Source organism: Xenopus tropicalis, chromosome 8, assembly GCF_000004195.4.
Source record: "Xenopus tropicalis strain Nigerian chromosome 8, UCB_Xtro_10.0, whole genome shotgun sequence".
NCBI lineage: Eukaryota > Metazoa > Chordata > Amphibia > Anura > Pipidae > Xenopus > Xenopus tropicalis.
Window position 1 is genome coordinate 23,463,146 of NC_030684.2, and position 27,706 is coordinate 23,490,851.

A 27,706-nucleotide genomic window follows, 5' to 3' on the forward strand; every position below is an offset into this window, starting at 1 on the left:
GGATATGAGGGAGTGATGGAAAGAAAGAAGGAGGGAGGAAGGGACTCAGTATTTTGCAAGAGAGGAAATGCAGCCGCCGCCAAGCTGTGCTGGAAATCATTAAAAGTCTTGCCTGGCTGGATAGCAGAGAGAGAAGCCCATTCAGTCTCCCAGCTTTGCTTTCCCTGACCTTCGGGCGCCTGCATCCAGCACAAGGATCTCTGTGCATTCCCTATGTGCCTCCAGCTTGCCAGGTAAGCCATTGAAATGCTGGGACTTCTGTCTGCATCTGGAGTGGGCGGTAGGCTCTGGGGAAATGCAAGGAAGTCGGTCCTCCCTCGCTGGAAGGGTGGAGGATCCATGGAAGCAACAGAAGAAATCTGAAGGCTAAGGGTGAAGACACACGGAGCTACTAGTAGCGGCTACTTGTCGTGGCTACTAAAATAAACAATGCTGATGATTTACTGATAATTTTCTCTGCGTGTGTTTTAGCAGATACAATTCTATGTATTTTCTATGGAAAGGTATTATCAGGAGTTTAGTAGCCGTGAAAAAGTAGCTGCTACTAGTAGCTTAATGTGTCTTCACCCTAAAACAACTGAATCATTAGGCATTTCTAACCTCTGGAAGCAGTGGCTGCTGGGCAATGAAAACTGCAAGCATCCTACTGACAACCAGAGGCATTTCAAAGTTAAACAGCAACTGGAGGGCCACAGGTTGAGTATCCCTGTTTTACACACTAAAGATTGCTGCCCAATATCATACATTGGTTGTACCTTAAGGGCACCAAAGGGCTCTTCTGCCATCCCCTGAACCTGACCCTCTGCTTGGAATTAGGTGCTGCCTGCAGCTGTATTCAGGGGCGTAACTACAAAGGAAGCAGACCAGCAACTGCCGAGGGGCCCAGGAGGAATAGGGGGCTCTGACTGATAAGCAGTTTTGAAATCCTCATTCCCACAGCTTATGGGGGCTCCAAAATGATCTTATTGCTAACTATCCTTAGGGGTAACCTCATTACCATTTGCCATTGATCCAGATTCTGCAAAAGAATGAGTTATGCCGGTGTTTAGACTTACACTTTTCAGTTCTGCACATTTCAGTCTTATTTATGAAAAAGAGCAGTACAATTGGTGAAGATTTGTATTCCAGTATCAAAACAAGCATTGTAATATGTGGTCGTTCTCTATAATTGTCCTAAGCATGCAACAAATTCATAAAGAATCGTGGGTATTTGGAGGGGGCTAAATTTTTAGAACATGGACAGAGGTTTAGAAGTTTCTTTGCAGTTGTAAGATCAGAAGCAGCTGCCTATGTAGGTGGATATTAAGGACGTAAATACATTTAGACACATCTTTAGGTTTAATGTTGCCTTTGCTCCCCTGTTTCGATCTTCCCTTCTTCTTCGCTCTCCCTCCTTGTCTCCCTTTCTCCCTTCTCCCCATCTGTCCTTCTTCTTTCCCCCCTGATCGTTCTCTTCCTCCCTCTCTTCTGTATGGAGGCGAGAAGTGAATTTTCCATGCTCTGTAAAGCTTTTGATTCCGGGCTAGGGATGCAGCAGTTCCACACAGATTCCTTCTCAGTTTGTCTTTCCAGACTCATGGCATAATGGGGACTTTGTGAAGGGATGAAATACCCTGCTCGAACCACAGAAAGGAATTTAAGAGGGGATTGCAAAGGCCAAGTAACTTCTGCCGTTTCCTCGTTCTGGCATAGTGATAGGGACAACAGCTTTGTAGATCATCAAGCAGAGACAGTTCTTTGTTCTCTTTCTAAACTTCTGCCTTTATTTTCTATTTCATTTATCCATAGTATTTTCATTCCAGGGTTATTTTGTTGGGTTAAGGGGTATAGCTATAAACGTGTAAAATGATTTAGGGCAAAACAGAAAGTTGTAGAATTGGTGTAAACTATCAGTGTTATAGTCAATTTCTACATTTTTTGTTGCAATTATACCTGACTAACTTATATCCAGAGATGGAATCCAAGCAACTCATGCTCAGTATTCACTATTTACCAATGGAAAGGCAAAAGAGAAAGGGCATTTCGTTGACAAATTTCCTTATTTGTAAATTTACAATTTGAATATAGTTTGTTTAACAATTGATTTTCTTTAATGTTTACATCAGGGATGTCTTATTATTTGCAATCCATTGGTTGTTGTGAACTACAACTACCAAAAACAGGGGTTTACCTGCACTTCTATAACCAGTACAGCAGCAGGCCCTGGCATTCCAAGTACACAGAGGCCCAAACAGAGTGTCTATAAATTGATTAAGGTGTGCTACACAATGGACAAACCAGCTAATTGTAGCCCCAGGTGCAAGCTGAACCCTCAGCCAGGGTAAAACAATATCCAGGATAAAATGAAAAAACAGCAGCACTCCGGAAATGTTGTAGAAAAAAGTGACTTTACTCAAGTGCACACAGCAACGTTTCGGGCATAAACCAGCCCTTTATCAAGCCTTGATAAAGGCTTGATAAAGGGCTGGTTTATGCCCGAAACGTTGCTGTGTGCACTTGAGTAAAGTCACTTTTTTCTACAACATTTCCGGAGTGCTGCTGTTTTTTCATTTTATCCCAAACAGAGTGTCTATGGCACCTTACAGCAGCCCCTCTGGCATTTGCCAGAATCCACAGATTGCCAGTCCAGGCCTGTTTTGGGCAGTTTCTCCGGGTCTCTTTATAAGAAGTAGGGCATGATGGGGCAGGCCTTGAATGCCTATAATCTTAGGTCTGACACTGTGCATTGACAGACACAGCATCTGCCTGTCAGTGTACACATGAGGTGAATTTCACCACAGCAATGTATAATTCCTCGTTCTGCACTCCGCCCTGTGTATTTTTCTGAATATCCAGCATGAATTGGGCTAAAAACTTACTTCTGCACTAGATATACTTGGTACTGCTAAACTGATACACTCATATTTTTTTTACGTATTAATCTTTTTATGAGCTAAGGTGCTGACCAAATGTCGGACCCACAAATGGGGCCGGAACTGAAAAACAGTCAGACAGCCTTTCTTCATCAGTTGCTACATTCCCCTTTAAAGCTAGATTTATAAAGTCCACGCCGCGAATGGATAATCACTGAATAATTTAGAATGACGTGACTGTATTGACTGCACAGTAACCAGCACAGTCCGCAGCATAACTCTCATTACTTAATGCAGGGAGTAGATCTGATATGTGTCCGGTTGTAAAAGGGTGAGGTGCCAGATCTGTGGTCCTTCACACTGCTGTCTTTGTTCATTTGCACCAGAAAATCATCCAACATGAAAGTCATAGACTTCCTTATGCCAGGTTCAGATTATTATTATGCCGCCCTAAATGTTCTTTTAAAATGGCAGTTGTGTAAAAGTGTTTCTGCCAATTTAAAGGACCAGGAAACCCTGATACATTGTGGAGGGGCAATATGTTAGGCACCCCCCAGTGAATCACATCATTGTTTCATCCCTGGGCTGGTGTTCTATTTAGGAAAAATAAACACCGGCTTAGGGTGAAAACTAGCACTAGTGCCACAGTGCCATTTAACTTCACTTTCCCAGGTGTCCCTAGAATGTGCCCAGTGCAGTAAAATCTAAAGAGGGGCTTCTGAGAAAGGTAAGTACAATGGTGGCACAGTTTGTATTCCCCACTCAGCAACTGAATTCACTCAGTCTTTTGTACCGAGTTGGCAGTTTATTGGCTTGTCTATGGGGCCCACCAACAAGCCTGCCTGACTGATAACTTGCCAAAAATCACCCAGATATTGAACTGGCAGGCTTAAAAATCCCATTGGACCAGATCCTTGCCCATGTCCCCGATGGCCTGTTTTCCCAGTATTGTTATCCAATCATTTCATCCAAGGGCCAAAAGATCAGATCAGCCTGATGTCGCCCAGCTCTGTCATTTGTGCATGCAAGTTAGGGAGTGGAATGAGGCCAAGCCCACATCAGGGCCCTTTACTTTTTTTATTTTTTTTTAAAATCCAAGATCAGGTTTTAAAGCTCAACAGGGTTTCTGTTGGAAACCTGATCGTAGATCAGCAATTTGTGCAAGAAAACATGAGCACTCCCTTGCTCTCCATCAGACTGCCCCATCTTTATCTGCCTCCAAAGATTTGAATCCGAATCCTGCAAAAAGGTGCTTGGATCCAGGTGTAATTCTTTAATTCCAATACATGTAGCAGAACTCTGAAAAATACCCATTGTTTCAAAAGTGTGTTCCATAGCCACGACCAGCAACACAACAGTTAACAAAATGAAATGCATCTGTTTAAAAGAGAAATTGAAACCAGGCACAGTTCTCTGTGTGTCTTTCCCAAAGTATTTTCAGCTGTTTGAGGAGTGGTGGGGGGGGCACCGCTAAAAATTCCTGCTTCAGAGTTTTTTGAGAAATTGAGTTAATTTGATCACCGGGCCTCAACAATAAGTCTAGGGCTGTAAATGCCATGAGGAATAGAGAAGATCACTTCTGGCTATGAAATATGACTCAGCCAGTGGAGCATTGATCAATGTATCAGTCTGACCTTGTTTTATGTGATCTCTTAATTAGCACATCACAAAAGCGGCATTAACGCTGTGCATATAAAGCGTGGAAAAGGCGTGCGCCTGGAGAGGAATCCCTAGACAAGGCTTTAACTTGCCCAAATGCATTTGCTTCCCCTGCTTATTCTGGGGTTGTTAGCTCTAAACTTCATCCACATCTGTCTTTAAATAAATACATTCCCTAACCTTCTCCTTTCCTGCTGGGGTCCAAATTTTAAAGGCACAAGATGCTGACAAATATATATATATTCTTTGCATATAGTGCATTGGTCTAGAACCTGAGGCAGCAGTGCAAACCAGTGTGCCACCATGCTGCTTCCTTGTGTCCAATATATATAACTCCTTTGTTTATAGTTAGTATCCCATGAGGGTACTTACTGCACCCGCTGTAAGCAAAGGTATTTTGTTTTTCCTCCTGGTAGTAAAGAGGCCCCTCTTTGGTGGCGGAGAGGTAAATGGAGGCAACTGTGTTGTACAGCCCACAGCACTGTGTCACAGCATGTCTAAGCACGCTCAGGTAAAGGTTTCTGCCTCTTCAGTCCCGAACGAGTCACTGCACATTCAAATTGCCAAGGCCGTTTAGTGAAGCCAGAGCCTGGAAATCACGCACAGGCAGTTCCAGGAAACCTGCAGTTAAACATCCAGGAAAGAGGAGTGAGAGTTGTGACTGTTCCAGCGCCTTTCTCCGAAGTCAAACTCGCCATCCCTTGTAACCCTTTTTCCAAGTGTAGTGCAGCTAGTGGATTAGAGGATTTAGTGCAGCGCAGAGCCCACCTTGATTTTCCGAGCAATATAATAGGACAGTTAAACTAAACTATTTTCTGCTTAAAGAAAAACTATACCCCTGAACAATGAAGGTCTCTATAAAAACATGTTGCATAAAACAGGTTAAATGCAAAACCCTGATTCTTCTAAATAAAGCATTGTCATAAAAATATACTTTTTTAGTAGTATGTGCCATTGCGCCAGGGTGTAATTATAATTACCATTTTGAGTATGACATGTAATCCACCCCCACATAAAATTTCAGTTCAGTGAACAGCCTCTTAGAAATCTTTAAATACCTGCCACTCCTGTTGTTCAAAGGTTAAAAGTAAGGCTGCAGCATCCTCTTAATCACTTATATTTTCTTCTCTTCCTCTAACCCCCTCCCTCAGGAATTTTCTTTGGCTATTGGCTTGTGGGCATGCTCAGTTCTTTTCAGCACAGATTACTAAACACACCCTCCAGTCTAGCAGACAATGAAGAGTTGGCAGTGCTGGTTCCCACAGAAACTCTGTTCTTGCTGTCTGCTCCTATTTCTTTCACCTAACCTCCTCTCCTGAGCTCCGCTTAACCATTACTGTGCTCAATCCACGCAGATTTTTATCAAAGTAAGCTCTGCCTGTGTAAGCCTGCATTCTTCATTGCATTAACTTGCACATATGCTGTTTGCAGATGTAAATGTCTGCCAGATGAAAGTTGCTGTTTGTTTTAGGAAAAAGTGATGGTGTTGGCGAACGGAGGGGATATATGCTATACAAATGGTGTGTTTTAGGTGGTGGAGGTGTGACAACTTACTGTATATACATGGTAGAATTATGTTTTTCTTTATGTACATCCACAAACCCCTATGTCATTAGGGTGATAATGGTAAAATTCTGGATGAAGTCCACTCTAAGAATTCTTTACACATGGACTTTTTAACCTGCTTGGCCATGCAATGAAGTGTGCAAAAAGCAACCCAGTCAGAGCAGTTTTTAACATTTGTAGAAAGCTTTATGGGCAGTATTCATTTATTTTGCTGGCGTTAAAGTAAGAGTAACAGCAAAAAATAAAAGTGTTTTAAAGTAATTGAAATAAATGCAGTGTTGCCCATTACTGGTAAAACGGGTGTGTTTGCTTCAATAGACTACATTAGTTTATATAAATAAGCTGTGTAGCCATGGGGGCAGCCGTTCAAAGGAGAAAAGGCTCAGGTTACCTTGCAGATAGCAGATGAGCTATGTAGAATATGATGTGTTCTACAGAGCTTATCTGTTATCCACTATTTATCCTGTGCCATTTAGCCCTACTTTAATTGCCTCCATTACTGCATAGCAGCTTGTTTATATAAATTATAGTTTCTGAAGCAAACAAACCAGTTTTATCAGTGCAGGGCAACAGTACCTTATATTTTAATTACTTTATAAAAACTTTTTAGTTTTTGGTGTTACTTTTCCCTTAATAAGGCCAGATTCAGAAATATGTAGGAAACTGTGTAAATCCAACCTATAAAACATTACAGGCAGGGTGGAGTAAATATGGGAAAAATTGACTCTCAGTGGATCATGAATTTGTCATTCAATATTTTTCTGGCATAAACAAACATTTTATTTCTAGTATTCATCAATTTCACTTCTTCCCTGTATGAGCAAGGTTGCCATATGATCCCTTTAAGGCTAGACATCTATAAAAATACATTCAGAAGGACTTGTTATAGTAGTGTATACCACTCACTCCTGCAGACAGTGCTCTGGAACTAGTGGGCGTGGGTGGAATATTTGGAGGGGCACAGGTTCTTGCCAAGGCACCTCTGCCTGAAGGCCCCTAAAGGTTAGGTGGTCTGCTTCCACCCTATTGCTAGATCATGAAGACTTTCCTGGTATAGAAGAAGCATCTGATGCAACTGATTAGTAACAATAACACACATTTACAAATTTAAAATCACTATGAATTTGGTTCCACTGCTTTTGTTTTTTTAGTAGTTTTATTATCTAATCCATCCTTCTGACTGATTCTTCTCAAGAAGGCCTCTCACGCAAGCTAGTTTTAGGGTATCTATCCAACCATCCAAGAGCCAACAGATTGAGCAATCAAGTCACTATAGGGAATTGAAGCCAAACCCAGTTCCATCATCTTGGCCAAATGGGACATCTACCCCAATATCAGTTTTCAGTTTGTTGGGGGAATACATGGACTCCTACAGTTGGGAACCAAAACATTTTGTAATGAAAAATTGCCATGTGTAATTGGCTCTCTGAATACGTAACTGTGAGTTTGGGCCACAGGTGAATGGCTGGCTGGTAGGAGCCTATGTGCTGTATAACACGGGTAAAGCAGGTATTTAACTTGGTAATAAGCGGGGAACTTGTCATTTTGCAGAAGGTGATTTTATTAATAATGAAGATGATGATGATATAACAGATTCAGAGCAAGGTATAAGAAATAAGCAAGTCCTTTTACCAGGCCAATGGTCAGAGGTAGGCAGCAAACAATAACCAAATCTGTGATACAGATACAAAGATCTGGGCTGGCAACGAACAAAGAGAGGCCAAAACAGCCCAAGGTCTGGGCAGGCTGAAGACAAGGAGAAATCCGAAGAACAGGCCGAGGTCAGTAACAGGAGATCAATACACAAGCAGGCAGGAAACAGGACAAGGACTTCAGGAACAGAGCAGGGACTGGGTAACTCCGGAACTAGGAACAGGACAGAGAGCAGTCTAGGATAATAAACAAATCGGCAGGATCTGGCTAGGAGGCCATGACCCATTCCAAGGAGCAGGCTTATAAAGCCCCTTAATTAAATGATCATTGGTACGTAAGTAACAAAGTAGGCGGAGGAAAGAGAGATGCAGGAACGGAGAAGCGAAGTAGCACAGCAGGACAGACCAGCACTCAACTCAAACAGCCCCCTGTTGCTCAAGAGGATAGTGCAGGTAATGTTAAGCAGAGTTCAAGTCCAGAATTCAATTCCATACAGTAGACTCAGGCGTATCAAAATATTGGAGAGCATGTGGTCAACTGAAGGAGGTCCAAGAGTATCCCTACTCTTGGAAAAGTTCCCTGTGCTTATCATCTTCCCACTGATTTCATAAGTTAGCTTGAATCCATGATGCTGATATCAGGGCCCAGAAAGTGTAGGTAGTTTTGAAGTGCATACCTTTTGTGATGTGGGATTATTTAGCAACATTGACAACAATTTCTCCATGGAACCTTTGCCCATCTAAATGCATAACCCAGTGTACTCTCTGTCCATTTTGGAGTTGACTGTTTGATGCCATGACCACATATCCATTGCAAAAGATTCAGCCACAGTTGAACAGCTCTGTTCCAATAAAAAAAAGAAAAGCACTTCAAAAGGAGAACGCAGCATGTAGACTCCAAAATCAATTCACTCTATCGTTTGCCTGCTGTGATAGATATGTGAGGAGGTACAGTCTCAAGAGGCCTGCATGTATATATCTGAGCCAGCATGATCAGAGCTTCTTACCCTGGCATCTTTCAGGGATTCTCCTGCTCACTGAATTTAGTCATTAGTTGTGACCATGACTGGGAGAAGCCCTGCAGATAGTGGAAACAGATCAGGGTTTTATGATGGGAAGTTAAGCTGCAAGCATCTCAGATAAGAAAGATGCAGCATAGCAACATATGTGCATTGTTTACCCACCAGCACGGCCCGATTTAAAGACTATTTATGGACAGTGGTTCCCAAACTAAAAAAAATTATTTTCCAAGGCTCCATTGTTGACAGAATAGTTCATCAGCAGGTTTGATCATTTGGCTGTTGTCATTGTGTAGTGTTGTGTAGTAATTTTACAGTATATATCCATTTGGACTGTGGTTTTGAGGTGCACCTTGGGGATGCCAAATAAGGGTTGTGATTGGCTATTTGGTAGCCCCATGTGGACTGTAGGACTTCAGGAGGCTATGCTTGGAGTAAAACTGTGTCTCTGTACTTCCTGAGATTTAAAAATAGGCACTTGCTTTGAAGCCACTGGGAACATCATCAAAGGGTGTAGTGAGCAACATGTTGCTTACAAGCCACTGGTTGGGGATTACAGCTGTAGAAGATCACCCATTGTATGGTCATCTTAACTCAACAACTACTTGTTTGCTAAGAATGGGACCAATTTTGTCAATGTTACCACTGAACCCCTACATATTCTATATGGACAATTTTTATTTTGGTCTTTGCTCTGCATTCAGTGTTATTGTTTGCAAGAATTCTAGCTGGGCATTGCATCCCACAGTAAACATTACCCATTATCAGGCTTTGGCTCCCCTATAAATAAAGCTCAATGAAGTGTCATTGTTAAGGAGCATGGCATGCAGCTGCAGGCACACTGTAGCTATCTGTGCTCCGTCACGACATTGTATGGGTGCAGAAAAAATAAATTCACATGACATACAACATGAAATGATATGCAGTCAGATTTAATGTCTGTACCCGAGTGATACCATCCTGTGCTGGCCGAGTAATGCCTTTTTTTTCTATTGAGCTTTCTGGTAACAGATACCATTTAGAATATCTTTTTCCCATCTGAAAACAAATTTTGCCAGGCACTGTTCCCAACTATGGTTGACACCTTTTTTTTACTGTGAATACTGGTCTATGGGGGGCAGGCGGTGATATCACTTGGGGGCAGGTGATTATGTCAAGGGCGGGGAAGTAGGAGGGCTAGGCAGGGGAATGGGCAGGGCGGAGGCTGGACTCTATTTAAAAGGGGGTGATCAGGCATGGAAAGAATTAGAGAAGTGAGGGATTTATAGCTAGGCTTGCCACTCTAACACATTTATAGGCAGATATATTGGCTATAAATTTGTAATACCAGCACTGGCCATCGTCGGCAATATGCCATCTAGGCCAGTCAGATACTGGCTGGGTGGCAACCCTAATTCCAACATGTAGTGGTTTGAATGACAGGATGCTACAGGAATGCATTCTAGTATCTCAAATGCTTAAGTGAGACCTAGAGCTTTCCAAATATTGGCTCTTTTCAAAAGATATGGACCCCATATCTCAGGGCTGCTAACAATATTTAAAGGAAAAAAAAGGGTATATCACTGGAGGGTGCCAAAATGTTAGTTACTTACCTGATACCCTGGATTGGTGCTTCTGTTAGAAGAAATCTGCACTGGCCCAGGGGGTACCTGAAAGCAAGTGATCCTCTTCCTTTTTTGTCATCACATTTGCCCCCCCCCCCCCTCAGTAATTTTACCTTTCCTTTTCCTTTAAACACTAACTCTGTAACAATCAGTCCTTGGCTTAAAGGAGAAGGACAGGCTAATAAAGAATTTATATCAAGCTGCAGGCATACCTCTCAATAGTGCCCTTAAGTCTCCCCATATTTCACCTGTTCAGATGATCAGAAGCCAAACCGGAAGAAAAAATGCTGAGCTGTGTAAAGAAAATTACCATAATGCCTCACTCCTGCACCAAGGCCCAGACTGGTGTACATGCTCAGTTTGTAAGACTATGAGGAAGCTTCCTGCTGATTGGCTCAGATCCACATTCCTAAGGGGGGGGGGGGGGTGAGTTCTTAGCATTCTTAAGGGAGGGGGGAGCAGGAGAGAGCTGCATGTCTCTGGACAGGAAAACAGACACAACAAATCTTTTGACAGAGAACTCAGTTCAGCCTTTCTGTGAGTGCTTATGGCTGTATTTACATAGACCTTCCTGATAAAGCTTACTTAGTTTTTACCTTTCTTTCTCCTTTAACAATTTCCCACCAGATCTCAAAACCAGGTAGTGGTTATAGTTTCAAACTATGATAAACTGGAAAAGGACTGAAGTGGCATCAACAGTTGAAGGATGTAGACAGCCTGTAAAGCTGTGGTATACCTGGCATGGCCAACTAGTAGGCCAACCCATCCCATAAGTTAGAGAGTGTTGGTCCTATCTATTATTGTGTGAATATTAAGTGCAGGCAGTTGCACTTTTACCCTGTAACTAGTCATATACTGTAAGTAAACCAATTAACATTTCACATTAAATAATTCACTGTGTGCAATAATACCTATATGGAGGTCTCTGACGTGGTGGGGTGTTTAAAAAAGAAGCAAAAAAAAATATTACTTGGGCATTACTTGAAATATTTAGCTGTTAAAGAGCTGCTTTGAAAAGTCATGAATTATCCATTAAGGATCCATTATTAGAAAAAAACACTATTTATGACCTCTGAGACATAACCCTAAATAGTCCTCCAGAAAAATAGAAAGCACACAAATAAGTGTTTTGTTTGTCATTGTGTTTAACTGACAAGGCGTACCGTGCATTCTTGTATTGTACAGTCACCTACTGCATGTTATTAGCCTGGAATATTACAATTTAGGAAGAATGTCTTGGCTTTTCCTCCTCAGTTAGAATGTGAAAGAAATCCTGGGTGTAGCGGAACAGGAGAATGCATGTTACAACCCTCGAAGAGGAGAGATCAAAACAGTAACATGCTCCTTAGCAGTAGTGGCTAGATTTGTGGTTAGGCCACCAAAAACCTGTGCAGTAGATTAAAAATAAATGAAAATGTGCTTGTGTGCAATAAACCTAAAATTGGTGGATTTATCAAGTTTGTTATAATTGTGGTTATTGGAATAATGATCTACGTTTCCTCTAACAGCAGTTGAGCAGCCATGTTCTTGCCTTCAAGGACACTTATTTATCTGTACATTAGTTGTTGCTCTATTGAATAAGCATTATTAAAAGCAGCAGCCCCAACCAGTGGCTCGTGAGCTCATGAGTGGCTCATCAAACCCCCTTTGATGTTGCTTCCAGTGGCCTCAAAGTAAGTGCCCATTTTTAAATTTCTGGCTTGGAGGCAAGTTTTGGAAGCACAAAGCAAACCCTCCTGTGGCATCTTTCTGACCTGGTTCCTCCATTACAAGCTGCTGGATTCCTCTCCTTCCTTGTTCGGAGTGAAGCTCCACCCACACTTCCTGTTCAGGTCTCTCATTACATCGACTACCTGTAGTCTAAGTGGAGAGCCTTCTGCACATGCCTGGAGGCAGCAGGAGCCAGTCTGTGCATTAAAAGGAAGTGGGGGCGGAGCTTCACTCTGAACAAGGAAGTAGAGGAATCCAGCAGTTTGTAACTGAGGAGGCAGGTCAGAAAGAACAGAGGGACAAAGGTAGGCAATTCTGGGAAGCTGTTTAGAGTAATTTTATTAATAGAAAAAAAAAGGTTTACTTATTCTTTAGGGCTCTGGCACACGGGGAGATTAGTCGCCCGCGACAAATCTCCCTGTTCGCGGGCGACTAATCTCCCTGAGTTGCCATCAGTTGCCATCCCACCGGCGAACATGTAAGTCGCTGGTGGGATGGCACACGCGGCGGCGCGATTTCGGCAAATCACCATAAATGCCTCGCGAGGCAACTTCAGCGATTTGCCGAAATCGCCTGCGCAGCGTGTGCCATCCCACCGGCGACTTACATGTTCGCCGGTGGGATGGTAGTTCGGGGAGATTAGTCGCCCGTGACAAGGGAGTTTTGTCGCGGGCGACTAATCTCCCCGTGTGCCAGAGCCCTTAAGGTGGCCATTCATGGGCAGATTTCATTGTGTGAAATTAACGATTTTAGGATAATCTGATAAAATTATCTACTTATTGTTACATTGATGGGGTGCAAACGATTGTAAAATTTAAGATTGTTTTGACCACATTGTCCCAACAGTCAATAGGAAATAGGACAGGTTACAAAATTCACATTGTAAAGCAATGAAATTGGTTAGTGGATGGGATGATCAGAGAATCATTGTTAAATGAAGTTCACTGCACATGCCTTTAGTTTAAAGGGTTGGGTTAGGTGCGAAATTAACCAAAAGAACAGATCGGTTAATATAGGTATGATTTACAGCCAGCATGACAAAAATACAAAAGTCTCTTCACATATTGCCATACAATTTGTCATTAGAGCATCCATAAATTACAGTGAAATCGTAATGGCAAATGGTAGAATACTGGCTCAGCGTTACCAAGTGTTTTTTATGCAGTTATTATTGCTTTCTCAAATATTCTAAAATATTTTGGTTCCTGACTGTTCTTCCCTAGTCTGTTGGTAGTGACTCACAATGGAGCCCTAGTAATATACCTGCAACAAAAAGCTGAGAATCAACACAATTTTAGCTACCCTTTTAGATTCACTACCTGCAACTTGATCCATCAGAAAAAAATCCTGAAATTGCACTTTCTGATAGATCTCTGTATAACAGCTGTATATTAAGCTATAGTAACACCTTAATATGTTTTCTTCCTTTTAGCCCACAGCAATGTAGTAAGATATTAAGGCCGTTGCCACAGTTGGCAGCTCATTGTCTGCATGTATGGGGCCAAAACATTGGCCTTTTGGTGTTTAGTCATATCCCATTGTCTGTGAAATGCTTTAGGGGTGTGGGTGACTTCTTCTTCCTGTGAGTCTGCATGGTTCCCCATGTGATCCAGTTATTGGCCCAGTAGTGGTCTCAATAGTGAACATGCAGGAGAAACTGCGCACATTTTCTATTGACTTTAATGAGCTACAAATTCAAGAACCTGTTGAGAATTCTGGAGGAAGAGATTAGTTGAAATACACATTGATGTCTCTATTGGTTTAAATCAGTGATCCCCAACCAGTAGCTCCTAAACAACATTATTTACATTGACAGTTCTGTAAACTCTAAAAAGATTTTAAAAAGTTGATCTTCTGCTTGTCCGGGTTGGGGAGCAACACAAGCATGAAAAATGTACCTATGCGTGCCAAATAAGGACTGTGATTGGTTATTTGGTAGCCCCTATGTGGAGTGTCAGCCTACAGGAGATTCTGGCAGTACATCTGGTTTTTATGAAACCAAAACTTGCCCTCAAGCCAGGAATTCAAAAATAAGCAACTTCTTTGAGGCCACTGGGAGCAACATCCCAAGAGGTTGGAGAGCAACATGTTCCCCCCGAGCCACTGTTTGGGGATCACTGGGTTAGGGTAATAAAGAAAAAAACAAAAACCGTTGAGCGGTCAATTAAAAAAACACATAGGAAGAGTCTTTCTGTCTTGTAGGTTTCTACATAACATGCTGAAGGCTCATTCTAAATGTTCAGTATGAGAATATTGATTTGTGTATTTTTATATATAAATGGTGACTCTAATGGAACCATTTTTAGAGTAGAATCAAACTCTAAATAAGTTGTCTTCATTGGGATGCTGATGTGTATTTGCTGCCTCTTTGAGGCTGTCATGTGAGTCTAAGCAAGGAAAGAATTGCATCGCATCCATGCCCATAATGAGGTCATATCCAGAGGAAATCCACTCAACAGCTTTGAGACAGATATAAATATCAGAGGAAATTGGGGGGGTTGGATTTCCATGAGAAACAAGCAGCAAAAGCATCTTCAACTGATCTTAGTTTATTTATTCTTCATATACAAACGTAGTCTTGGCAATTCCATTTATGTCTGCTTTTCCCTTTGCAGATCGGCAGGATAATCCTAGTTCCTACTCACAGCTTCGTACCAAGTCTGAAGAGAATTGAACATTTTATTCATCGTATTGCAATTATAACACTGGAACGCTCCTGGATGCCTTCTTGCCAAAGACACGTTATTCTTCATATACAAGCGTAGTCTTGCCAATTCCATTTATGTCTGCTTTTCCCTTTGCAGATCGGTAGGATAATCTTAGTTCCTGCTCACAGCTTTGTACCAAGTCTGAAGAGAATTAAACATTTTATTAATCGTATTGCAATCATAACACTGGAACGCTCCTGGATGCCTTCTTGCCAAAGACACGTGCTAAAGAGGTGGCCATCTATTTTAACTGAATTAAAACTTGCCATTCCAAGTGGTTTTGGATAGCTATATCACTTTATCCATGACGAAGAGTACCCAGGATAACCCTTTGAAGTAGTACCATGTGGAGAAAAAGAGAAATGCACAGTTCCACTAATTGCTTTTGTAGGACACAGATGTAGAGAAGTTTAACTGCATGAAGGTTTTATGGGCATCTTTTTAAAATTAAGTGTATGTAGTTGATCATCAAGTCCAATAAGAAAGTATAACGTGGACACTAGCTAGGACCTTTGATTTGTCTATAGAATGGGGTATTTAAAGGCACTAAAGCATTTACTGGAACCATCCAATGAACACTGAACTGAGACATGTGAGTCCCCTGTTCCACACATCTATAAAGAGAAAAAGACTTTATTCTTTTGAGAGGACACATATTAATTTTTTCAATAAGATTTCTGCACTCAACACATATTAATCAGAGTGATCTCAGCATCTGAAGGTAAGTAAATATATATATATATATAGTAGGGCAGATAGGATATTAGCTAAGATGGGCTACTTGACAGCAGGTGCAGTAGAATGATATCTGTGGGACAGCAGGTATAGTAGAGAGATGGCGCCTATAGTAGCAGTTGGGGAATAATAGACTCTGGGAAGAGACTGTGGCTGTGGGATATCAGGTATCATAGGGAGAGATGGTGCCTATAGTAGCAGTGGGAATAATAGCCTCTGGGAAGGGGCTGTGGTTGTGGGATAGTGGGTATAATAGGGAAGGATGGTGCCTATAGTAGCAATAAAATAATAGCCTGGAAGAAGGGAATGTGGCTATAGGATAGCAGGTATAGTAGGGAGAGATGGTGCCTATAGTAGCAGTGGGGGATAATAGCCTCTGGGAAGGGACTGTGGGTGGGATTGCAGGTATAGAAGGGAGAGATCATGTCTATAGTAGCAGATGGGGGATAATGGCCTCTGGGAAGGGACTGTGGCTGTGGGATATCAGGTATAGTAAGTAGAGATGGTGCCTATAGTAGCAGTGGCATAATAGCCTCTGGGAAGGGACTGTGGCTGTGGGATAGTGGGTATAGTAGGGAGAGATGGTGCCTATAGTAACAGTGTGGGGATAATAGCCTCTGGGAAGGGACTGTGGCTGTGGGATAGCAGGTATAGTAGGGAGAGATAGTGCCTATAGTAACAGTGTGGGGATAATAGCCTCTGGGAAGGGACTGTGGCTGTGGGATAGCAGGTATAGTTCGGCGAGATAGTGCCTATAGTAGCAGTGGGATAAAAGTTTCTGGGAAGGGACTGTGGCTTTGGTACTGATAACACTGTACATGTTCAATAAAATACTCCAAAGTGCCCTCTTCTGCTTTAGACTTAGCGATGAGGTCTTATGAGGAAAAAAAAGAAAAAGGAAAAAAAGAGAGAAAAAAAAAATATAGAGTGTAATACTGTTATTGCTTCACAATGTGCACTCCCATGTGCTTTTTAACACCAGTGATGACTTTTACTTATTATCACCCTTTTGTGCCCAGTTGTGATATCCCTTTCCGATTGCCAATCTACTTACAGACCCCCTTGGGTTTATATGGCATCCAATTGGTTCACTTGTAGCTCACGACTCTCTGCTTTCCCACCTTTTAGTTTCAGGCAGTGTTAGGAACCACTTTAGTTCCAACTTTAGCAACTTTAGGTTAATTCCATGACTTTTCAGTTTTCCTTCCCCTTCTGTGCACTTACTGTGGGATAAATGCATACGCCATGTGTGTAAAAATTTAAATAAAATACTCAAATAAAACTTCCCAATAAACTCACAAACAGAGTATAGGATGCGCGTGTCAGGAGTCACTGGTATGGATCAGGTGGCTGCTCCTTTTTCTTTCCCTGTTTACGACCTGCAGTGTCGTTCCTGGGTTCAGCAGTCCTGCCCTGTATAGTGCTCCTCCTCTGCGTCCTCTCTCACCGCTGACGCGTTTCGCCACTTCCGGCTTCCTCCTGAGCGATGGGACACGAGGTATCTGAAGTGAGGAGCATACACTGAAAATTGCACTTATTTATATTTGTAAAAACACTGTACATGTGACTGAAATGTTTTCTTGTTACATTATTTCAATCTATCAGGGATTATTTTAAATCCCATGTAAAATTCATACAGAAGCTTGTACAGTAAAAATAGACTACACTTTGAAGTGCATGTTTAATATTTCACACAGTCACAATGCCAATTTAAATGTCTTGCCTGGCCATATAATACATTCTCCCACCTTCCCGAGAAAGAGCCATGGTTTTAGTGGCAGATTTGCAGAAAAGTTAAAAAATTGCCATAAAATTGTCATGGGGGCAGGAATAAAAGCATTTTCTTTTTCAGTCTACTACCAATTGCATGAGTGTCTTGTCCTCTATGTGAAAGGGAAAAACTGTTCTGAAAACAGCTGCATTACAAGCAATCTGGTTCTGATTTACTAACATGGGTGCTAAATTGCAACAGTGGAGTTACGTATAGCAAACTGTCAGCAAGTATTTTGTATAAGACAACTAGTTTAGAATAAAGCATAAAGATCTTATATGCATTACTCCACTGGTCCATATTAGTAAATCAGCCCCTGTATGTTGCTGTTTCTACTTGTGATGTAAGTCAACTGGAAGTAAATTCCATCCTCTGAATGGCTGGAACCAGATTGTGTAATTCTTCATTCTAGGCCATCTCAACATTGATGGACTTAAATTGCTCAGCCACTAATGGTTGGCACCACCCTTTTAATAAGTTGTATGTAACAGTCAGTTTATGAGGTTGGCTGTCTGGTCAAAGACACAGACGCAAAGAGATTCATAGGGAGATCTTCCCTACTTTCAATATGTTTTTTTCTTAATTTCTAGACTCACCATTTCCTCAAGAAGATGCCCTGAACAATAAAAGAAGAATCTCGCTACGAGTGGCCGCAAAGCTTTTTTCAATTGTGGATTTTGGTGGCAGGACCTTCTCCCTTTTCCCCTTGTCCTAGTACTTCTAAGAGTACTAAAAAGGACCAATGGAGTCCCTTTGTAAATCAACAGCATGGCTTAGAGATGAGTTGGTCTCTGTGTCGCAAAATCTTCGTATTTTAGACTGTCGTGCACGGGAACTCTATGATTCTTCACACGTAGAGAAAGCTTTGCACGTGGCTTTGCCTGGTTTGATGCTACGGCGGCTGCGCAAGGGCAATCTGTCAGCTCACTCTCTGCTTCCAGGGTCCCCTCCTACTGTAAGGGGTGTGGCCCTTTTGTATGATGAGTGCACATCCAGCCTTGAAAGTCTTGAAGCAAATCATGGGGATGAGCAAGAACCCATTCTTGTAATGCTTCTGCATAAGCTTAGGAAGGAAGGATGCCAAGCTTATTACCTTCAAGGTAAATCACATTGTGACAACTTATGCTTAGCATTGTGGGTGCAGAAAATAGCAAGGGACAGTACAAGCTAAAGGCTGCCAAAAGAAGGTACACGTTGGTCCAATAGAGTTAGCCCACAAGCCAAGGGTATAATTAGTGCAATAAAACTAATCAGAGTTATTTAGTATTATATAAGACACTGATAGTCCCAGGCTAACTACTGCCTTGGGTTTGTCGAGATCAGCTCCTTTGTCAATAGAAACCAAGCAATGGTTAGAAAGCAGACTTGTAGATCCATAGTAGAAGACCATAATAGAAGAGAGAAGTTATAAGCACAGCACTGACCCTGGTTTATGAAAAAAAATAGAATATTACTTTCAACCCCATACTTTAAGTAAATTTCAAGTAAATTAAATGTATCCATTGATACCAGTGATTGTTAATCTGTGGGTTGGGTCCAAAAGTCCATCCCTGTGCTGTTGGGTCTCCATGATTTCCTCCAATGAAGTCAAATGTCCTTCCTCAAAAGACAAATAGAATCAGACACAAACTAAATTCTGAACCAATTTCTTGGTCACAAAGTTAAATCCAACATTTAATGTGGGGACCCCCAAAAAAGGTTAAAGGAGAACTAAAGTTTAATTCACTGGGGCGGTTCCAAAATCTTAGCCCCACCCCCAGTGATTCAAATCTCTTACCTGATAACCTGAGCCGATGCTCCTGATCACTAAAAACCTGCATTGCCCCAGGGTATATCTGCAGAAGATCCTTGCCGCCATCATTTTCAGATTCTTCCATCTTCTTTTCGTTCTGGCCCATCCAGTGCATGCGTAGTCAAGTAAAAGCCGAACTTGAAAAGCCGTAATGAAAAATTGTTTTTCTTTCTCTAGTGCACATGTGCACACCTGCGCCCCGGAGAAAAGAAGTGAGAAGAGGAAATATGAAAGAAAGAAAGTTATTCAGACATACCCTGGGCTGGTGCAGTTTTCTGCTAACAGGAGAGCCCATCTGGGTAATCACTGGTGGGTGCTTAACATTTGGCACCCCTCGGTGATTTAAACTTTCCTTCTCCTTTAAGATACTCTGAACTACAGTAACTGTTGATTAGTTCTTTACTTACTGAACCATTAGTAGCAGGAACCCCAGCAGGACTAGAGCAGTTGTAGGTACCTGCTACAATTTGAGATGGTGTATTTACTATGGATATGCACTTTCTCTTGATACTGTTGCTTTCGTAGCTACAATTTCTTGCTGTAATTAATGTTAATCATATTTTAATAGGTGGGTTCAGTAAATTTCAAGCTGAGTTTCCTCACCATTGTGAAACCAATCTTGACTGCACAAATTGTGCCAGCAACTCACCCTTGCCTACAACCCCAGTGCTGGGACTTGGAGGGTTGTCCATCACTTCTGACTGCTCAGACTTCGAATCAGACCTTGACAGGGAGCCTTTGAGTGGGGTGGATTCTGAAGGCATGAGCCCACGTAACCAGGCACCTTCTTTCCCTGTGCAAATCCTTCCACACCTTTACTTGGGCAGCGCAAGGGATTCTGGGAACATTGACACATTGGCTAAACTTGGCATTCGCTATATCCTTAACGTCACCCCAAATCTCCCTAATATCTTTGAGAAGGATGGAGAGTTTCACTACAAGCAGATTCCTATATCAGACCACTGGAGCCAAAACTTGTCCCAGTTTTTTCCAGAAGCCATTGAGTTTATTGGTGAGTATTGATAAAAAAAATAATATAATTATCTTAATATTTATTAATTTTCATTCAGCATTAATAAAAAAAAAAAGTATATACTGTACATATGTTGAATAACCCTCTTATGCTGATTTAAGAGCTTGCATAGTAAATAGCCCGGCTGGCTGTTGGTCTCTCTTAACTGCAGTCTATGGCTATAGACTCCTGCCAAAGTATATACATATGTTAAATAACCCTCTTATTCCAATGAAAAAGTCTTATTTTCTGGGCTTTGACTGTACAGAAACAATTTGCATAGTCAGTAGCTTGGCTGTCTGCATGCAGAGCAGTTAGGTCCCTATTACCTGCAGTCCTTTTTTATAGGCTCTTCCAGGTCACCTTCAGACTTTATGGAGGCTATGGTGGTGGGTGTGATATTACTGCTAAGAATGCCAAGACCCAATTTGCAAAGACGTCCCTGTCCCAAGTAGATAAATGCCCCAGCTGCCACCAATCCCCAGCAGATTTTATCCACATGTTCTGGTTTTGTAACAAAATACAAAGATTCTGGACAGCAGTGGCGAAATACATTTCTGATCTGACCAGTGCCCCTATTATGTTAACTTCCGAGATGTTACTAAATCAAGTCACTGATCTAGCCCCAACAATTGCTAAAAGGGCTCTCATATCTACCTTGTTTGCATATAATTGTAAATATATACAATCTATAATCTAGTCTGCCACATCCATACAGTTTTGGGAGAACCAGGTCAACCAAGTAGTGCCCATATAGAAACTATAACACATATATTTATATATATATATATATATATATATATATATATATATATATATATAACTATATGCCAGGAGAGGCAGCCCAACAAAGTTTAAAAAAAAATTTGGTCCCCATGGCTGGACAAGAACAATATAGAAGGATGATCCCAGTGCCCCTACCATAATATACAAAAAGGTAGCCATAAGCCCCCCCCCCCTTCCTCCCTTCATTTTGCCCCTTTTTTTTTGCAGGAAAAGGTGATGTACCGTGTTAAGCTGGCCATACATGGGCAGATCCGCTCGCTTGGCGATGTCGCCAAGCGAGCGGATCTTCACCCGATATCCCCACCTACGGGTGGCGATATCGGGGAGGCATGTAGGCGAATTCGATCGTTTGGCCCTGGGGCCAAAACGATCGAATTCTGCACGCGGCAATGGGGAAGTCAGTTCGAGGACCGCATCAACGAGCCGATGCGGTCCCCGATCCGACTGGATTTTCTAACCTGGCCTGAAATTGGCCAGATATCGGTCGGCTAGGCCCCTCGGTTCTGCCCCTACACGGGCCGATAAGCTGCCGAATCGGTCCAAGGGACCGATATCGGCAGCTATAATCGGCCCGTGTATGGGGACCTTTAGCCAGTCAAAAATGTTTACAGGGTAACCCTTTTGAAATAACAAAAGTGGTACAAAGGTGATACCTTTATTGGCTAACTAAGATAACACTAGCAAGCTTTCAGAACATTTTAGTTCCTTTTTCAAGCTGATTACAATGAAGCTGTGGTGCTCTCTGATATATAAACAACATTCAGCTTATAGATCAAATACCCAGAAAAAAGGATTATCTGTTTGGAAGGTGTTAACAAAGTCATATAAACAGGGGGGGGGGGCTGCAAGGGACAAACAGATACAAACAGATAAGGTACAGGATAATGTGGATCAAAGTGACAATATAAATTAGGGTAAGTTACTGAAGTGTGAAGTGAATGGAATTCCATGTGATTAACTGGCCCAGTGTCTCTACAGATGTTTGTATTTCTGGCTGGGTGCAGGCAGTTCTTAATCTATATAATTTGCCATAAATCCCAGGCCCAGGTTCAGTCCCTTCTCCAGAGAGTTGAAAGTTTCCATTAATTTGTACTCCCATACTTTCCTTTCATTCTCTGTTTTAAAGTTCCCCTTAAATCAATTTTGTCTTTTCACCTCAAAATCAACAAAACAGTGGAAGCAATACACAGTCTATGTTTAAGTTCTCTTTATTTGTTACATTAGCATTAAAACAATAAAAAAAAACAGAAATACAAAGATACATGTTATGTAATATTACAACGGGAACCATTAAGGGTAATTGACTGTGTTGTGACTGGCTGATATTTGTGTATAAGATTTCTCTTTTGATGACCTTTTTGGAAACTATGCTTGTACTCTGGTCTATGTACTGCCATAGACTAGTATTTTTTATTGGGCCTGATTGGGGCTGTTATGGCCTGTTTTGAATTTTAGTCTGGACATCACTGTTGTCAAGGTTTTCTGGAGCCTTTAGGGCAATAACAGGAGTCTAGAAGATACTTTTCTTTGTTTTGTTTTTAGGCTAATATCACACGTATGTTTTCTAAGCAATGGCCAGGAACGCTGCTGCCATAAGGCAAGCTGAGATTCTTACATCGGGCAGCAGCACCCAGTGGGATATCAGGAACACACAGCCCCTCTTCCCTTCCCTCTGACGCTGAACCATTAAACATGGGGGATGGTGTGGAAAGGCCAGCTTGAGAGGTGCAGGGCTGACACCTCTATGTATGGTTCAGACACTACATTTCAAATTGATGACTATGGGAAGCGGTGACAGATGTAGGGACGTGAATTAATCGTTGCTGTTTTGCGTGTCCTTCATGACATCATAGTTACATAAGGTTGAAAAAAGTCCATCAAGTTCAACCTTTCCAAGTAAACCCAGCACACACAAACCTATACTGACCTATCTATACACTCACATACATAAACTATATATACCAACATCAATACTAACTGTAGATTTTAGTATCACAATAGCCTTGGATACTATGCTTGTTCAAGAACTCATCAAAGCCCCTCTTAAAGGTATTAACAGAATCTGCCATTACCACATCTCTAGGAAGGTTATTCCCCAACCTCACTGCCCTCACCGTGAAAAACCATTTATGCTGCTTCAAATGGAAGCTCCGTTCCTCTAATCTAAAGGGGGGGCCTCTGGTGCGCTCATCGTTTTTTTGGGGAAAAAGAACGTCCCCTATCTGCCTATAATCCCCTCTAATGTACTTGTACAGAGTAATCATGTCCCCTCACAAGCACCTTTTTTCCAGAGAAAACAACCCCAACCCTGACAGTCTAACCTCATAGCTTAAATCTTCAATCCCCTTTACTAGATTAGTTACAAAAACCCTCAGATCCTTCTCCATTCCTTAACAAGTTGTCTAATTCCAGGCAGTGTCATTCTGTGGCTACTAAAGCCAACACACTACCATTTAGTAGATAGTTCACATTTATATTATTTTTACCAAAGTGCATAACTTTGCACTTGTCCACATTAAACCTCATTTTCCATTTTGCTGCCCAGTTTTCCAATTTTGTCAAATCGCTCTGCAAAGCGGCAGCATCCTGCATGGAACTTATAGTTTTGCACAATTTAGTATCATCAGAAAAAATTTAAAAAAGTACTTTCCTCCCGAATGACCCATGCGTCAGTAGTTATATTACTAGAACTGGGTCTATTAAGGGCTCTGGCACACGGGGAGATTAGTCGCCCACAACAAATCTCCCTGTTCGCGGGCGACTAATCTCCCCGAATTGCCATCCCACCGGCGACAATGTAAGTCGCCGGTGGGATGGCACACGCTGCGCAGGCTATTTCGGCAAATCACAGAAGGCATTTTCGTCGATTTGCCAAAATCACGCCGCCGCGTGTGCCATCCCACCGGCGACTTACATTCTCGCCGGTGGGATGGCAACTGATGGCAACTCGGGGAGATTAGTCACCCGCGAACAGGGAGATTTGTCGCGGGCAACTAATCTCCCCGTGTGCCAGAGCCCTAAAAGAGAAGCCTTTATTAGCTGGCTCCTCAGTGGTATAGACAGATTAAAAATGAGAGTTCAATATTTCTGTTTTTTCCTGTTCTCATCAACCAACTGACCCCCCTGTGATAATTAGATTCCCGCCCCTTCTTGCATCTAGTGGCAGAATCTTATTATGTATGAATATTTATAATTTATGTAGAAAAATATACAAATTCATATCACGTACAATAGTATATAAAAGAAAAAAACAAAAAGATAGTGTCCCTTAAATATAATTGACTCCCTCTAACTGTATCTGTGTATCAGTTGTCTAAACAAAAGATAATGTCCAGGGTGTAGTAGTGGGTGAAATTAACATAGAAATCAGTAGCCAACAGTAATATGCCTCATACTGATTTTGTAGTAAAGAACAGAGCTGTGCACTTCAACCACCCGTGCATTAAACCCACTGCATTGTCATTTGGAACCATGGACAGGTAACAATAAAGATTAAGTTGTAAAAATTGGTGGTGTGTATCTTTCTGGGCATCTTGAGGACATGTTTGCCTCGCGTCTGTTTGTCTTTGAAGCTGACCTTCAGCTTGGATTCTAACTGCTTTCCGGATAAGGTTACATTAATGGATGCCCCCCCCCTCCCCTCCTCTGCCATTTATTGTCTTTGTCTCTGAATCTATTTTTACCTCTCTGCTCTTTTTTGTGTGGGTATGATGGAGAGGGCACAGATATTGTTGGCTTTATTATTGGGTTATCAGAAAGAATATGTTTCTTTTTCACACTGGCACATGGTTGCCTATACACAGTACAGTGGCTTGTGGGACCAAGTGCTTTGGTGAAATGAAATACCATAGTACTAATAGTTGTAATACTAGTAAATACTAGCTGTGATGTCCAAAGCCAGGGAATCCCCAGCCACCCAGCTGAGCTAAAGAAGCTTCTTTAGCTGTGAAACTTACAATATTTCTCAGCAAGACTATTAGCTTTAAAGTTATTACCGGTGTTGGACTGGGAGCCCACCAGGAAGCCTTGAACCACAGGTCCATTGTCCAAACTTTTTTTTATTCTCTCTTCACTCACCTTCTTTATTCACGTCAGATACACCAATCTATTCTGCATCCATATCAAACCCATCTCACCTAATACATACATCTCCATTGTATAGGCCACATGGTTGGGTAAGTGATGTCTGACACTGCTTATAGGTACTAGATAATGTACTGTGGTGGTTGTTTATGCCATGCCCAAGAGAAGGTCATGGGAGCACTTATATATTTTAGGTTTAATTCAATTATGTATATTGTTGTTTAAATACAATTATCTTGCTATGAAACCCAACAGTGACTGTATGATAAATACCAGCATTAGTAACTAAAAGTGTTCATGTTGTTTATTTCTAGATGAGGCAGCGTCCCACAATTGCGGGGTACTCGTGCACTGTTTGGCTGGAATCAGCAGATCTGTCACTGTCACTGTGGCCTACCTCATGCAGAAGCTCAACCTGTCTCTGAATGATGCCTACGACTTTGTTAAGAGGAAAAAGACGAACATCTCGCCCAATTTTAACTTTATGGGACAATTGTTGGACTTTGAGAAGAGTCTGGGCCTTAGCAGTCCAGAAGATAATCGACCTCCTGGTCACTCTTTTTTCACTAGCCCATCCAGTGACGAGGTCTTTGAGTTGGACTCTTTGGACTCAACGTAGTAAACCATATATTTTTTTTCTCCCTTATCATATTCATTTTGGATACTGCATATCTAATTGTCTATTATTTGAGCGTAAACAGCTTTTTCAGTAAAAACTATTAACGCTTAGGTGTTACTTTTGGTAGACCTTAAACATGAACAAGAATGAACGAGGGCTGATCCTCGACTCCTCATCAATCACAGAATCTGCAGTAATTTTACTGTGAAATTTTAAAGTGTCCGAATATTTGTTGGATGCAAGGTGGTGTTGACAACATAGTGCTCCAGTTCTTAAAGGGAAATAATATATCATCCTGTTTTGTGTGCTGTTGCAGTATTAGACTTTTAGAACCTTCTGCTGAGCCGCACAACCTTAGACTAAGGACCTTAGTTAGGAGGCAAGTCCGTATTATCTTTGTGTGCAGCAACAAATGTCAGTGTTGTTCTATGACCTGTTTCCTTTTGAGATGAAAAAGAGAGCACCAGATGGTCCAAATAAGGTATACTCAACTGAAAGTAGGAGCTTAAACCAGGATCCTGCATCTTTCAAACATATCACGACGAGGGCTGACTCACTTGTTTTGCTTGACTGGAATGAGAAATTCTGCAAGTGGAATCTAGAATACTGCAGGATGTGCCGAGGGATTTCCATCTGGAACCCAATGGATCAGTTTCAATGTACAGGATGATTCAGATCTGCATGTGCTGGCCGAGAACATATAAAGCCATGTTTTTCTCTTAACTCTTATTTTTTTTTTTTTGTATTTTACTAGAAGGCAGACTGCATGTCTCAGTGGTCTTTGCCACCAAGGCAGTTTATCATTTTTATGCTGTCGCTCTTCCCAAACTGGGAGTGATAAATATTATGAAAAAACTCAACTCAGGATTTCTCACAGTATAAGAGATACAGAGCTGGTGCGGTTTAACAAACAGCTACATGGTTTGTGCAATCATGTATTATATTTAGTATTACTCGGCTCTGGACTTATACAGACCAGTGAGAAGAATACCACTAAACAGTGTTAAACATATGGTTGCGGGTTTGTCTTCTCCATTCCACCAGTATTGCCATTTACTGCCTGTTACAGAGTACACATCTATGCACACTTGGAGATTGTAAACCTGTACAAATGGTGCTCCATAAGATGATATATGGAATACCAAATGTTTCCTTTGCAGGAACCAAGACAGTAGGGGTCATTTAATCTTGCCCTTAGTGTTTATTTGGGTTGGACTTGCAGCAGGTGTATTGTTCTGCTCTCAGGATGGGAAATAGGGGTAGGCAGAAGAGGCACTTTCCTACAACACAGTGGTGAGATGGGCTCTGCACGTCATGTCAAATTAAAAATCCAAGAATCCAGCATTAAGGTGCAGTGGCTGTGGATGCAACGCAGCCCTGCTATTAACGTCTGCCATAGGGCAGATGGTAAGTACAGGGCTCTTTTGCAGGCTGCACCTGTAGGAGCTACCTGACTCAAGTGTCTAAATGACATGCAAGTTAGGGGTGAAAGGAAGAATGTCCCCTTGTCTCATGAATATAGCTGTACCAAAAACAAGCAGAGATATATTCATATGGGTGGAAGTCAGTAACGAAACTAGAGTTGCTTGTGACTGGGCGCAGGATTTCCACTTGGGCCTCACCTACCATCTAGACTGGCCCTCTCAACCTTCAGGACTGGCACATTACAGATGGCCATTTCTGGACGGCTCCTATCTACCCTCTGGATACGCGCCTGTGCGAGTACCTTCCCTTCACAATCCTTGCCCCACTCAGTCTTGCAGTTAGTAAATGACCCCTAGTGTCTCTTAATCCCATTTGCCTTTTCTGAATCAGTAAATATGACATTGCCTTTTAAAGGCTTAGTAGGTAAAACCTTTTGCCCATATTTGGGAATAACCACAGATTAACCAAAGGCAGCTATGGCTTAGCACTTCAGAACATCATTCTACTAAAATGAGACCATTATCTCACAGACTTTGTTGCAGTTCTCAAACTGAAGAGCATTTAGTATTAGAAACATTTCTTATAGGTGCTGAGCATTCTCTATAAACCCATGGTCAGACTTCCAACCAACAGTCAGCAGGTTCGAACGAGATGATGAATGTTGAATCTTATTTACAATAAATGTAGATATGTGAATACCCTTTTAAGAAGTG

At 41.7% G+C, this 27,706-nt stretch overlaps 1 protein-coding gene across 1 annotated transcript; it reads left to right on the top strand.

The window, feature by feature from the left end:
• On the top strand, window positions 1-27,706 carry dusp9 (dual specificity phosphatase 9). Its single transcript, XM_002935512.5, has 5 exons — window positions 1-233; window positions 14,678-15,491; window positions 17,867-18,376; window positions 19,637-20,080; window positions 25,264-27,706. Exons 3-5 carry the CDS (start codon window positions 18,019-18,021, stop codon window positions 25,566-25,568), a joined length of 1,107 nt encoding a protein of 368 aa, XP_002935558.1. The 5' UTR covers window positions 1-233; window positions 14,678-15,491; window positions 17,867-18,018; the 3' UTR covers window positions 25,569-27,706.